Here is a 15166-nt window from a genome sequence, read left to right as displayed (position 1 = left end):
GCAATGCAATGCAGTTTAAATCATTTATTAAACACACAAAAGCATTTACAGCAAATTCCTGAGTGCAAAAAAAATAAAATCAGCACACATTTAAAAATTAGTTGAAGAATAAATAACACTTGATTATAAACCCCATCGCTGCAAGATGAGTAATTACACACTTCCCAGTTAAATACATTTAATTCGTCAGAATCACGATGCTGGAATCAATCTGTGGTAGTGATTCAAATAAGCCCCCCATGGTGCATTTAAAAACAAGATGTGTGAAGTAGATCTATCCATTTCTATTTGCACAAAGCACTGGTTTCCATTCCAAAAATGCTGGTGCTGCAGGTGATTTCACCTCTCAAGCTGGTTTTACAACAGAGACTCTGTTCTTACGGTTTTGCCACCCCCGCCGACGTCATTTACCGACGTGTCACTCGCCATCCTTGCTCTCTCCCCGCCTTCACCTTCCTTCGGCTTCTTGTCTTCCTTCCTTTGATCCTTCTCCTCTCTTCTCATTTCCTTCAGCTTCTTCTTGAGGACAGAGCGGTCATTTTGACTTGACACGCCGAGAGCCTGTTGGAGGGCGCGTGCCACAGATCAACATAAAATGTGACGAGGTGTGAAGCAATCGCACTCACTGCTGTAACTATCCAAAATACACCTGTGCGCAACGCTGTGCAATCGATGCATTGGCTCTGATGGAAGACCTTGCAAATGGGACTTGGGAAGGAACCTGCTTTCAGGCATCACCAAGAAGTCCTGCCTATTAACCCTTTATGACCCAAGTTTCAAATGTCCGCCTGGATATTTTTTGCTTATTTTAACTGCATGCAGTTCTTTAAATGTCCTATGAGTAAATATATTTGCACACTTATCCATAACAACTGGAACTTTCAATATGCAGCGAGTTATTTTCCCAATTTACCGTCCATTAAAAGAGCGCCCCTCGGATTAATTTCACTCCCTGCAGAGGCGGGGGTTAAATTACCATAATCAAGCGATGGCAGGCTTGATTATTGGCAGGAAACGCAACGTCTCCCCTTTCAGAAACAGCTGGATTTTTTCAGACAGCGCAAATGTGGTTGGAATCACGGTACTGCAAATTTGGCTGGATTGTGGGCGCTCCTTTTGGTCTGGGAGGGTTAATGTGCAAGTCACATGTGGCTCCAACAATCTCACTTCTCAATCCAAACCAAGTCTGAGCAATACAATACAATACAATACTTTATGGTTGCAATGCGATGAATCTGAAGAGGTCCAAGCCTCAGCGTGTAACATGTAGATAACGATATAATTCAACAGCGCAGCAATTTCAGAGAACTGACGCTGAAAGTCGTAGGCGTCGGCATTTTTCCTCACCTTGAGTTTCTGACTGTCCATGTTGAGCAGCTGTGTGCCATCCACCTCTCTGGCAGTGAACTCTTTGGTGTACCGATTCATGCTCATGCTGATTAGCCACAGACACACCTGTTGGTTGTTCCACTCAGAGACGGGCTGGCACTGCCAGCGATTGTTGTTGTTGTTGGGAATTGGATAGTCGTCCAACGTCTGATGGGAGATCAGAGAAGTGAGAAAGAAAAAGGAAACTGGAACTAAAGAAGCAGAGGACGTTTGGGGAAAAAAAAAATGTCTAGACTAATTGCTCCACAGGGAGAGAGGAAAGGAAGAAAAAAAAAGGAACAGAAGGAAGAGGACAGCCTTACCTCAGAGGAGGAAAAGGTGCAAGTGTGAGAATGTCCAGAGAGGGAGTGATCAGAAACGTGGCCCACCATGCTGGAGCTGTCCACCGGAGAGCCAATGCTCTAGAACCAGAAGAAAGACTCCCAGACTACCTATGTACTTTACATCTGCATGGATGCTTATTTTAGAGAGAAACGCCATCTCCAACAAGATGTGTAGAAACACAATTAGTCTGAAGAGCTGGGAGCGTCCAGAACCAGGGAACCATTGCAAAAACAGGAGACGTTCCTTACCTGATCTCTTCTGTCTGCGGCGGTCAGATAAGGCAAACTGCTGCTGGACACCGATCGCAACCTTGGCCTGTTTTGCTCCACCTCCTCCTTTTCTTTCCCTCTATCCCCAAACCAGGGCAGGTGCAAGCAGGAGGGCACAGAGGTGAACAAGCCAGATGGGGGAATGTCTGGCGGCTCGTCGATTAGATCGCCACACGATCCGCTGGAGACAGTAAAGTTGTTACAAGAATACAGGGTTTTGCCTGTATCCTTTTGGGATAATTTACCTCAGATGGGGAAAAAAAAGCCTGGTTCATACCTCAGAATCGGTTTACCTTAGAAATGACTAAACTCAATTACCATTTGTAAAATAAAGACATCCAAGATTTAGTCATTTAGGGGTCTGAAGAAAATTTTCACACCTGCTGTTGGCTGATCTGCTGCATTTTTCACTTCTCTTTTTGCCAAGCGACTTCCGAAGGCCACTGAAGAAAAGAAATCGCAGAGTTCAAGTACAGTAAAGACAAATCCTATAATTACATTTGCTCTAGAAGAGTTCAGAGCGTCTTCAATCTTCCACCTCAAGTTTGGAAAGATCCTTCTGGACTTTCTGGATGCCGAGGATTTGCGTGGCGAGGATGTGACGGAGTCGCGGATGTAGACGGGTGGGGCGGAGAGGGGAGAGCTGGTCGGCTGCGGACTAAGTGCTGAGGAAGTGGAGGTACTGGACCGGTCACTTCTGTTGCTTTGGGCTACAGTGGAAGTGGACAGAGACAGACTCTCCTGAGGTTTAACGACGTCTTCCTCCTGCTACAACGGAAAACAGGCGGACCAGTTAGGATACAAGCAAGTTTTTAAACGGACACGTATGTTTTTGTTCCCTTACCTGTTTTTTGAAGCTCTCTCGGAGTTTGTCCCGCGACGGTGGGTTGCGTTTTGATTTCTGGGCCAGCTGAGCTCGGGCTATGTGAGCGCTGGAGTCGAGACGTCCAGTATTAGGAACCGGAAGATACCACTCTGAGGAAAACAGATTTCTTTTATTGTTTTTGGCATACAAAAGTTTACTTTGATCTTTTTAAAACGCATAGCAATACTTGATACAGGTAGAATTTTTTTTTTAATCAAACTACTACAAAAGAAACAAGATTATCCACCTATATGTGTATCAAACATTAACGTTTATCTTATTTTATTAAAAAAAAAACATAAATGTGGATGCCACTGTTTGATGCATTTAAAGAATGTTTATCTAGTTCCTCTTGACACACAGACCTGTGACTGAAGGGTCCACGGTGTGGTTCCTTGTTTCTAGTTCAGGCTCTTTTCCTCCAAGCTGCGCTATCTGATAAATAGCGAGAAATGATGAAAGAGTCAGGAGCCATGAAGGAAATGAATCCACACAGACTTATAAAATCTCCTCCTCACCTGGGTCTGTAGCCTTTCTACAGTTTCTCTGTGCTGCTTTTCTCTCTCCTCCATGTCATTAGTCATATCTGCGAGTTTTTTGTCCATCTCGTCCTCTCTGGGAGGAGAAATGAGACATTTTTGCCGCAACGAGGTACATACAGTTAAAATAATAATTACTGTATTTTGATCATACCTGCTCTGGTAATCTCTGACCAGTCTCTTGGCTTTGCTGTATTTGATCTCCAGGCTCTCCGTCTGGCCCTGGGTATCGGCCAGTCGCTGACTCACGACTCTGCACAGCGTTTGGGCCTCTTGCCAGTAGCTAATAATTAGAGCAAGTCTTATTACCATGTTCTCAACAAACAACATCATTCTGCCGACTACAGCCATAAGACTAGACCCACGAAGGGGTACATCTTAATCTTCCCTTCGCAAGTCTCTTAATCTGATCCCGACACGTTTAATTTTATGCCTTTTCCTCATTCTTTCCTCTAATATCCCTTTAAATATGGGATATTTGTCATAAAATTGGAGTTAAAAGCATGGATACCGAGAACCACCAAGGGGAATCATTTCAACCCACTGAATATCAATATAAAATGTTGAATGCTTAGCGGTGCTGGACCAAATGGTTTGTTGCTATGGCAACACCATAAGCCAAGAACACTTGAGGATAATGACAATTCTTTTGTCGATTTGGACAAAGAATTGTTCAAATACACGATGAAAAATTACCCCTGCTCCAAAACACCTTATTTAAAAGATTGATTCAGGTGTGTGTGTGAGAGGGGATGCATCTAAAAGTTGCAGTTCAGGGTCTGGAGTTGCAGACTACAGACTAGAGGGAGTAGTTGAAACTTGAACGAAGAATACATTTGAAACATGAGCACAAATGATGCACGGGGGATTATGATGAATATGGGAGGAAGCTAAACAGAATGAGGTCAGTGATCAATATGAACCTGGCTGAGGATTAAGACACTGACACTACTATTGCTCCTGAAGGTGCACTAGCGGTAACCATAGCAATATTAATGTCCTGTTACATTCTTACATTAGAAATAAGATCTCAATATGTGGCTATAGAAAAAAAAGTTTATATACATATATGCCACACCATATCACAATAGCTTAGTTTATAAGGAAAAGAGCAATAGTCTTGATTTAAAAGAAGTTGGCACTATATTATTGTTGCATTTCTGTATTCATAAAAATGTTTCTTAGCAAATGTGTAACTATGATGCATTTAAAGAATGAAACAAAATGTGCAACAGGGAGATAAAGATTTAAGTTGTAATTATTTTTTTTTGGCCTGAGCTAAAAACAAAAGTGACAGAGGCTTTGCATGTGGCATGTTCAGATAATACTTTGTTCCTGGTGCTCCAAAGCAACATTTAAAAACAAATAATATTTTCACTGTATCAAAAAAAAAAAAAAAAAAAAAAAAAAAAATCCCATGTCTTATTTTTCCTCAACCATACTTTACTATAAAAAAAATAAACAGCCTCTTTCAGGCTTTTATGGACCCATGTTCAAAATGAGACCCTCTGGTGGATCTACAGGGGATTGGCCCCATTGGCAGTTCCAGTGTTAATCCACCCTCAGCCAAATAACATTTATGACAAACCGTCAGCGTACTTCTCTAGTTTCTCTGCTTTCTCCTCTCCATCCTGCGCTCTTTGTTCCAACTCGGCTCTCAGGCTCTGCCAACGGGCTCGCTGCTCCTCCCATGCCTTTAACTGGCATAGAAACAGCAAGAAATAAAGAGACTTTAGGAAAGAAGCTTCCAGTATATTATTACAACAGAGACAATTCCTTCAGAACATATGAACTGCAAACTGTTTCAGCACAAATTAAAAAAAAAAAAGTATTCATATAAAGCAAGATGGACAAAAGCAAGATTTTTTTCTTCTTTTTTTTTCTGAAAGACTTTGAAAACCCAGTCATATCCACAGTGGTGATTACATCAAGGCACAGGCTGGAGAGTGGGACCGACGTGGCTCAGAGTTGGAACAAGGCCCGTGTCCTAATAACTGGGCATGAGCCATCTCATACCCAGTAAAATAGGTCAGGCCGTTTCCAAATCTGGACACAAAGGTAGCGTCTTACAACGAGTGCAGCTATAGGTTTGTGTGCGAGATTCAAATCTCGGCCTACCTTCTCTTTAGCTCGGCGCAGCCTTGCTGTTCTGCTTCTCAGTTTGGACTGGAGCTGTTAAAAAGATGCACATGAATCAGTTTGGAGATAGTCATTCAAGCTGCTGCGATTACAGTTTGCTGTATTTTCAAAATGTGGTACAAGTACCACCACAAGTAGGACTGTTGGAATGCTTTAAGTGGCACTTAGAACTGAGTTTGGTTATTTTCAAGGTAAATGTAAAACAAAGTAATAAGATTGAATAGTGAAAGGACCAGTTCGTTAAGCACGTCAGTCTTTGTTTTACCAGAAACATGTCAGAAGTGTGGTGGAGTGGACTCAACTAAAATGGGACAAAAGTGAGCTAGTTCTACAAGTAATGGCTCTGAAGTGAGAAATCTGATATGAGAATAATATCAACAGAATGTAGTCTAGATTCACATCTGAAAATCAATGTGAAATGCAATTTGCTAATTTATATGTTCAAATACAACAAAATGTTTACAGATTTAGGTAGTAACCATATAAGTTCTCACGTGAAGCTGTTTTAACATTTCTTTCACTAAAGTGGTTTGTGAAAAGCGTAATATTTCACAAAATGTCATTTTGTTTTACTTTATCTAATCAGGATTAGATAAGGTATATCTCATCTGATCAAGAAGTTGTACCTGCTGGTATTTGAGACAGAGTTGGTAGTTGTCCAGACTGGACAAAACAGACACATCTTCCTCTTCATCCTCCTCCTCCTCCTCCCCTTCTTCCTCCTCAAAGATGGAGTCTCTCTCCGACACACTGCTGTCATTGTTGTCATCTACACTGTTTCTGCTTTCTCTCTTCAAATGCAGGAAAAGCAAAAAAAAAAAAAAAAAAAAACAGTATAATGAAATGATTTATTTTTCTTAAAGAAAAAAAAAAAAAATCACCCTAAAGAAACCTTTTTTGTTTTGTCCATTTCCAGACTCTCGTTGATTAGTCTCGCCACCTCGCTCTCCACCCCTTCCTTCTCTCGGCCAATCAAAAACCTGCACAGAAAAAGAAACAAAAACAAATCTGTCACACCTGCAGCTCCTTACTCTGACACACCTCTTCACACTGCATCGTGGGATAGCCTCCAGCACCTCAAATGTGGAGCACAGGTGTTAATGACAACAATGACTGACTGGATGCTAAACAATTAGAATGACTCAACATACATAACAGAGTCCAGATACTTGGCCTGTCATGGATTAGAGAGCCTGTGTCACAATGAGTTCCTTCATAAAGTCAACTTATGTGTTCAGAATACAGCTCGCAAGCTGTGAAAATAGGATCATGACACAAACGAGTGATTCTCAGCAGGCGACAGCAGCTGAATGGGGTCAACACAACAATTTTCCTCTCTGTGCCTTTATGTGTCCAATTTTACGGTTGCTATTTTCACCCTTGTCCTGGTTAAAGCACACCGGCTGCCATTTCATCCAGACTCTAGAAAAGCTGGATTTGAACCAGCAGCTGCTTATTTTAGTTTACATGTGATCTATATAAATTTTTTTTCCCCCAATCTTTAGCATGGCCACATGGCTTTGGAGCTGCACAGCAGCAGCTAACAGGAAGGACGTAAAGCAACAGGAACAAAGTGGGACTTGACTTGCACTACATGACATGGCGTCTCTGGTGTGCTACTACGAGAGATGTCAGCAACATTGTTTATTCCCGCTGAACTTTTATCCAAATGCTGTTAGAGCTGTTCTATATTTTCCCACTTGCAGATAATTTGAGTATGGTGGTTATCAAAATGGCTTTAGGAGCCCCTTCCAGACAGATTTCAGCGACCTCCTTTAGAGCTTTAAGCCTAAGTCATGTTGCTGGACAAGTTTTTATAAAAAGTGTTTATAAAAATCACATACTGCAGCTTTAATAAGTCCTTGTTTGCAAACTGACATTATACAGTATTTACACAATTTCTATGACGTTACAATGTGATGGTCTGAAACGTGTCGCAAACAACGAAAACAGAACATCTGCAAGAGAAAAATGTATTCAGTTTCTGTTTAAAAAGTAATAAGATACATTTGATTGGATGGGTTTAAAATTTAGACTATCAAGACGTACAGGATCTAATGTGTAAACTCACTGTAGGTATTAAGGTTTCTATTTTTACATCCTTTGTTCCTGTCGGTGCATTTCTACATCTATTAATGAAAAAAAAAACATCAGGAAAGAAAGGGGGATGGAAAGCTATATTTATCTCACTTCATCTAAAAATAATCTATTACAATAGACCTTAAGAAGTCTTAAAAGTCTATAGTGATTAATGTTTCAGGCGTTTTTTTGTTTTACACTGTGTCATCAACAGTGAGGGTCAACTTGCACTGTGTTGACAAGTTTCCAAAAAGCAAACCTTTGACTGTCTGAAGAAAATCATTTTTAAATGGCTTACTTGACCAGGCCCGACGTGTTTTTAAGGACCGTAGCGGCGAACAGCTGGGAAACTCCAACCAGACTTACACCGTCCACTTCCACGATCTGATCGTTCACCTGAATCCTAACATGCACGGGGGAAAAAAAATGTATATATTTAGTTTTTGTTTTTCATAACCTGCCAAATGAATTATGTGCAATTTTACCTTCCATCCTTGTGGGTTGCTCCTCCTTCTGTGATTGTTTTAACAAAGATTCCCAGTTTTTCCAGCCCCTGGTCAGCCCCCACACCCATTCCGATGATACTAATGCCCAGTCCGTCCACTCCTGGAGGTGACGGGAGCAAGAAAAACATCATGACCTGGCATTTTCAACTTTTCCAGCCCAGACGCTTCTACCATGGACATCAGGCACAACGTAGGCACAAACCTTTTTCTATGTCCACTGGGAAAACATCCATCCTCTCCACTCGCTTCTCCAGCTCGAACTCAGCCGAAGCAGACACCGGATCGATGTCCTCATTGTGTCTGTCGTAATCTGCGTTGGAGTATGTGCTGTACACCTGAAAATCACAATAAATGTCCAATTCAAAAACCCTATGGAGATAGCGATAAACACTGATGGAAGCGGGGGAAAAAAGAAAAAGGAATTGGCCTTCTGAAATAGCTGTTTTATACACTCATATTTAATAAATGAGCCAACTGTAAAAAGAACCATCTGCAGTTATTGACACCACAAGACACTGTTTATGCCTGGAAAATCTGTCAATGACAGTGTGTGAGGCAAGAGACTTGGGAAGTGTTACAGAGAGCATATGGTACACGCATAATTATAGGATCGCTAAAGATCTCAGATGTCCCGACACAATACGGGACGCTACGTTACTACCGTGTCTTCTGCTACAATCATTCTTAATCCAGATTTGATGTGTAAAGAGCCTTAAAATATATGAATCTTCTACTGTAGTAGCTTAACCCACAATGAGATTCCACCTTTAATTTGAGTGCATTTATTCACTGAACAAGAAATTACAGTTGTACTTGTTGGCACCCTTAGCAATTGCTTTGAAATGCATGTTACTGAAGCAATTCATTCCGATTTATGCTTTACTTTCATGAACTTTTCATCGGTGAGTAAGAACTTTCTGATTCCCCACGGTAAAAATATGACATGACACTGAAGCACAGTTCCTGCCACTAGACTGCGTAACCACAGATGTTCACTTATCCGCCACGCACGGAGCAGGATGTTACATTACATAACGTGTGTAGCACCCTCCATCAGGTTACTGGTGCAGACGGGAGGTTAGACCCAAATTTGAAAATGATGTCCAACCAATAGCTGGATCCAAGCAGTCTTTTGTGATTGCAGTAGTGCACACAGTAAATACCGGGATGATGAGTGTGGACGGGTATGCAGTGCAGCTCTATCTGGAGAGATGTGACAAGGCGAGAAGTGAGCAGGATGGTAGGGGACGCAAAATAAAATACCCAAGGTTTACTTTTAGAGTCCCGCAGCAAAGAGTACATTGAGGTAAACAAATCTCTATAGCGACCATGAGACACCATCACCATGCCAACCAGCTGATAAGGAGTGATTTCCTGGGCGAAAATAATTTCTTTTCTATTAGAATTGCAAACATGTTGATTTTTCACTGAGACTTTAATTGTACAGTTTGCCCAGATGGGAATAAAACTAAGCAGGAAATACACACAATGGATATGCAGTAAAACATATTTCCCCACTGCTAAGTAGGGCGGAGGATCCTTCAAAGGGACTGGGCGCCTCGTCACAGGGCACTGGGAATCTGAAATATCAGATTTCACACACAATTTGGCTGGGTTTTGACAGTAAACTCAAAATATTCAAGAGGATGATGATGGTGCAAAACATATCGGCTCATCTACACAGAAATGGCTCGCCAGTTTTGGACTGAGATGGCCTTCCTCCATGTCCATCTCAGTCGGTGGGACCTAAATCTTACAGAAAACCTGAGGACAATCAAAAGACTACAAAAATGTTTAGTTTCTCTGTAGCCACCAACCTTGTGGAATATTATACATTCTCATTATTTAAAAAGCTCTAAAATTAAAGGCTGGACTGAGGATTCAATTTGAGGCCTTTTACATGTCTTTATCGCTGGTGGCAACAGATTTCTGTCAGTACACAGGAGTTTTAGTGCATTTATGTAAGAGCAGCTCCGAGCAAGATGCTGACAGACTGAGGCATGTAGGCTCCTGCCTGTTCTCCTCCCCTAATAGATAAAAAAGCATAGCTTTGGGCTACGACCTCTCCTGCATGGATTCTAACAGCTGCAGGAGCTGCCAGTTACAAACACGTAAATGAAACAATTTCCATCTCAGACAGAAAGCAAATTAAACTTAAATAGTTTGAAATTGGTGTAATATTTTCCACGATGGCATTACCTTGATTGGTGCTGTGGAGAACCTGACCTTCCTCTTAGCAGCTTCCGGTGAATCCTCATCCTGACAGTCCAGTTCAGGCACACCGGGAATCTCTTCATATTCTGCTACCAGCTGGTTTCCCCCCTTCGTACAGCTCTGCTGTTCTTCTTGTAGTGATGCTGAGAGCTCTGGATGGGACTGGGAGTCCTTATCACACCAAAAAGCTCTGTTCTCAATCCCACAGACTCCTGCAGCTTCCGTTTGGTCATCTTTGCCTCCTTCTTCATCACCAGCATCTCTACATGAAACATGCATCGTCTTCTCAGTGACAACGTTCTCTTGTGTCCCTGATGTTGTGCCGACTTCTTTGATTTCCGTTCTCGGACTGTGTCTAAAGTCTTCTTCTCCACCTTCCACCTTCGCCCCTCCTTCCTTGTCAGAAAACATCTCTTGGATCGAAACCTCTAATCCAGCAGCACTTTCTCTAAATCCACCATCAGTGGTTTTCTCCTCGTCTTCCCTTTCTTCTGTTTGATTCTTCTTAGTTTGTGCAGTGAAGTGTCTGTGCTGCTCCTCCTCCCTTCCGCCCTCCCATTGTTTGTTCACCTGCTGATACATGTCTCCTCTGCGTTCCCCTCCATTCCCAGTTGTTTTCCACTGCATGTCTTCTGATAACTCTGTGAGGCGTTCTGAGGAAGCGGTGAGATTATCTCTTCCTTCAGTGAACGCATGAAGACTTTCAGGTGTTTCCACAAAGACATCCTTCTCAAAGACGTCCTCCTCAAAGACGTCCTCATCTACCGAGACTTTCTCATCTTCCTCATCAGCTTTGTGCAGATGCATTTCAATCTCACCTTCTGCCCAGCATTTGTCCTTCTGCACTCTCTCTTCTTCGTTCTCGTCGCTTTCTGAAGAATCATTCTTTACGTTGACGAGTTCTGCCCTCAGGGTCTCCTCCGGTGCCAAGCCGACTCCCGTCTCTTCGTTTGATTGTGATGTTGCAACCTCACCAGGCCCGTTCAGTACTGACGATTCAGAATGCCTCATCAGTGACTCAGCTTGAGGGGCCTTCGTGTTTATATTGTGGTTTATAGATACGTCTTTATCCGACACATCCTCTTTGGTTTTCTCACTTGCCTCTTGCAGCTTTTCTACTTCTCCTTTTCCATCGGCAGCCCCCTTGCTTCCCCTGATGATCTGAGGTTTTAAAACCTGTCCTCCTCCTTTTCCTACTCCTCCGCCAACCTCCAACATCTTACTCTCAAACAGCCTCCGGGTCACCGAAAACTTCTGAGCCAGAGCAACTCTGTCAATATCCACTTTTTTCTCTGATCTGGATGGTTTATCTTGCAGCAGTTTTTCTGTGGACGAAATACTCGCTAGACTGCTCAAAAAAGAGGGGGAGAAACTCATGACTGAATGCCTGGATTCAGGGAAAGGAGAAGTGTTGAGTTGGAAGCTGGTATGCGACGCAGAAAGGAGAGGCATGGAGCCAGAAACCGAGACTGGAGCACCGTCTTGTCTTGACTGCTGGCTGTCCATTTGAAGAAAAATGTTTTCTCTTATCTTGGTACCCCTGGTGCCTTGGATCCGACCTCGGCTCCCTGTGATGCTGCTGTTGGACAGGTCGTCAGAGGGCACTGCAGAACCCTGGCTGGCAGCAGCAGATTTGGGCCCTCCTTGCAGACTAATTCCAGTGTCAAATGTGCATTTGATAGCATGAAAGTCAGATTTGTATGTTATCCGGTGAGGGGAGGCACTTCGGCCTCTGCTGTCTGTCCGCATCATCTGCAATTAGTCTATGTAGGGTTAGAGAAAATTGTAAAAAAAAAAAAGCTGTAAATGGGACAGCTCACTGAAAAGAGGGGCACCACACAAAAAATTAGTTGCTGCAGTGGTTGCAAGAAGGCAAAAAATAAAAAATTAAAATTCTGTATGATTCAATTATTTTCTATATTTGTGGGGCATTTGCCAAGCTGGCTGTTTCTCCAATTCAGAAAGACATATTTACACCTAAAAGAGAGAAAGAAAAAAAGAACAATCAAATAAGAGCTTGTTGTCTCGGCTGACAGAATTAATTTGTTGAAAAAGCTCCGAAATTTGACCCGGATGTTCAACATCATCGATGCGGGCGAGGAAAAACTCACAGTTCTGTTGCAAACAACGGAAGCTACCAAGCAACTTAATCGCTGCTAAAATTAAACTTTAAAGCTCTCAGGATTACTTAAACTCACGGCGCAGGTGGAAGGTTTCCAATAGTCAGAACTGTGAAGAAAACCAAACCGTGACTCGCTGCCGCGCACTGCTTGACACAGGTATCGGCATTTACTTCATTCAGCGGCCCGTATGCATAATTGTTAGGTGCACTCAAACGCGCTGTCGGTAAAAATGCCCGATTGAGGACATTTAAAGACGACATGAGTCACAATAACGAAACAAATGTAATTAATCTGCCAAAACAAAACAAAAAACAAACACATGGATAATAAAAAGTTTGCAATTTCTACACAATAAAACCATAAATTTGTAGCTTTTGTTTGAATTCTAAATGTTAATGTTTTATTGCCACCTTTAAATAAATAAATTGGTCCAGGGGCAGCTAATGAAAGTTTTATAAGGTGATCAGATGAGAGCCACCAATAAATCTGGGATGATTCATTACCAAAGTCCAACAAAAATAATATATATAAAATTAAAATAATAAAAATGCCCTCCATGAATAAATACTTTTATGAGTCTTTACATTGAAAATCGAAAACTAACGCGAGTGCGCAAATTTACGACAGTCTGTGAACGCAACCTCCTTCGATTAAAGTGCGCGCGCAGCTTAAAGGTCACCAGCGAAGTAAATAAAAAGAAGATTGAGGTAATTTCTTACTTTTCTCCGAACAGTTCCGTCCTAACATTGCAGGCTTGTTTGTTTTCAGTCAGTCGGCGGTGACGGCTCCCTCTCTGGGATAAATAAACAGATGGCGACTCATGTCTCTAAATGCTGTAAATGGATTATCCCCTGGTAATCCTGTGTAAACTACTCCACTAACTGTGAACCACCAGAGCTGAGTGGGTACCAACACTGAGGTAAGTTAGTATACTGCACAGCCACTAATAGCAGATACACCCTGCAGTTTAAGTGCATTCATGAAAATAGGTATTATCATTGTGTGATGACTACAATTTGCTGTGCTTAATATATCACATGCATGTTAAGGCAGTGCAGGTTTTTTTTTAGTTCTGTGTGCATATGCAATAATGTTGTCAGTCTTGGCAGCATATGCAGAGCATCCTAGATTTATACCAAGCATGCAGGTCATTGATAAATCCACTTACCTTTGTCTGTTGTTGAACTCCAACAGAGTATTTCCAGGTTTAGAGGCAAGCCATTTGCAAATATTAACCTGTGTGCATCACACCTGCTCTGCATGAGCAAGGATGCAACACCATCTGACTTGTGTTCCTCCTGCCTGCCTGCGTCTGTGAGATGGCAGTGGAGGCGAAGTCTGTCTGTGAAGTGAACACTGTGTTTGTAATGGAACCAGCTGGACTGAACTCCACTGGACTGGGCCGATCCACGCAGAGAAACGAGTGGTTCCGCTCGCTGTGACCTGGATCTGACTGAAGACCGTTCTCCCATGTGGCACCGGGACCTACTTGTTATAAATACAGGCCAATCAGAAAAGACTTCATCTGAACGAGGCTAACTTTTAGAGAGGGAAGGTAGGGAGGAGTTAGTGAATTAAAGCAAAAAAAAAAAAAAAAAAAAAAAAAAAAGGAAATTTGAGGGAATGACGTCATGGTGAGAGGAAAAGCAAATGTAGAGAGTTAGATGCTGTGACTGAGGCATGGCAGAGGAAATCAAGAATGAAGGCAGACACTCATGTTGACCTGGATAATGGAGGTGAGAAGTGAACTAAAGAATGGATGATAAAACAAGAAGAGTAGAAATTACGAGATCCTTGCGTTTGTTGGGATGATGCTTGATTTTTTTTTTTTAAATTTATTTTGTTTTACATTTTATCACATCCCAACCACAAGCTTGAAAGTATTTTTATGAAGATGTTACAGGGAATACCAACATTACGTAATAGTGAAATGAAAGAAGAGATGATATGGGATTTTCAAAACAGTTTACAGCCAAAAATCTGAAAGGTTTGTTGTGCATTTATATATCTGTGGCCTCTGACTTCATGCTCCATCTTTTGCTTCAATTACACCTGCAAATAACCCCGAAGCATGACGCTCACATCACCATGTATTTCATTGTGAGAAATAATGTGCTCATGGTATTTAAGTTAGTTTTCCTCCATCAATAGTTTATTTTTGTATTCTATCCAGTGTTGATCTTATGTGACAATGGGACCTTTGTTTAAATGCAAATTGGTTTCCTTCTGGCTTTTTTTTTCCCGACAATGACGTTTTTCTTCTCTAACAAGCCTCTTAGACCTTTACAGAATGGCCGTTTTCATGCTGAGGTTGAATCAGTCATGGGTGGACTGTGCTAATTAGGCGACTACTGAAGCCAGTGAATAAGTTGTACTGTAAATACGGAGTTTAAACTCAGATTTGTTATTCACAAACATGTTTTCCTTCCACTGCCTGGTGATTATGTTGAAATCTTGCTGTTATTGGCTGTGATGAGCAGCATTAAGCTAATCATGTTGAAAGGCTTCACACCCTGTAGTTCTGCAGTTGAACCAGCAGGGAGCGCTCTTGACATTACAGCCTGTACATCAACAGCCCTGACGTCTTTTTAACTTAATAATTTCTGGATACTAGTTGACACAGTGGAAAGCTTATGTTCTTGTGCACATTTATCTTTTTTTTTTTTATTACTGTGATGTGTTTGGAAGAGATTGATGATCAATTGTAGTTTAAGAAGAT

At 41.8% G+C, this 15166-nt stretch overlaps 1 protein-coding gene across 4 annotated transcripts; it reads right to left on the bottom strand.

The window, feature by feature from the left end:
* Positions 1-9: 9 nt before the first annotated feature.
* On the bottom strand, positions 10-14580 carry LOC106905602 (uncharacterized). Of its 4 annotated transcripts, XM_014970509.2 has the most exons (20): positions 13616-14580; positions 13167-13240; positions 10310-12301; positions 8313-8445; positions 8090-8210; positions 7903-8007; positions 6418-6505; positions 6152-6316; positions 5505-5558; positions 4986-5086; positions 3541-3669; positions 3366-3462; positions 3213-3282; positions 2827-2957; positions 2521-2750; positions 2363-2425; positions 1962-2163; positions 1692-1790; positions 1348-1536; positions 10-561 (listed from the first exon to the last, which is right to left on the bottom strand). In XM_014970509.2, exons 3-20 carry the CDS (start codon positions 12074-12076, stop codon positions 358-360), a joined length of 3948 nt encoding a protein of 1315 aa, XP_014825995.2. In that variant the 5' UTR covers positions 12077-12301; positions 13167-13240; positions 13616-14580; the 3' UTR covers positions 10-357. The 4 variants fall into 4 exon arrangements, with proteins under 4 accessions (XP_014825995.2, XP_014826002.2, XP_014826003.2 ...); XM_014970516.2 differs by lacking the exon at positions 13167-13240; XM_014970517.2 differs by lacking the exon at positions 1692-1790 and having other exon boundaries at positions 13616-14573.
* Between the last annotated feature and the right edge of the window lie 586 nt (positions 14581-15166).

Source organism: Poecilia mexicana, unplaced genomic scaffold (genome assembly GCF_051168715.1).
Source record: "Poecilia mexicana isolate PSO_F unplaced genomic scaffold, ASM5116871v1 scaffold_17, whole genome shotgun sequence".
Classification (NCBI taxonomy): domain Eukaryota; kingdom Metazoa; phylum Chordata; class Actinopteri; order Cyprinodontiformes; family Poeciliidae; genus Poecilia; species Poecilia mexicana.
The sequence above is the reverse complement of the archived record's forward strand: the minus strand, read 5'-3'. Positions and strand labels throughout refer to the sequence as shown.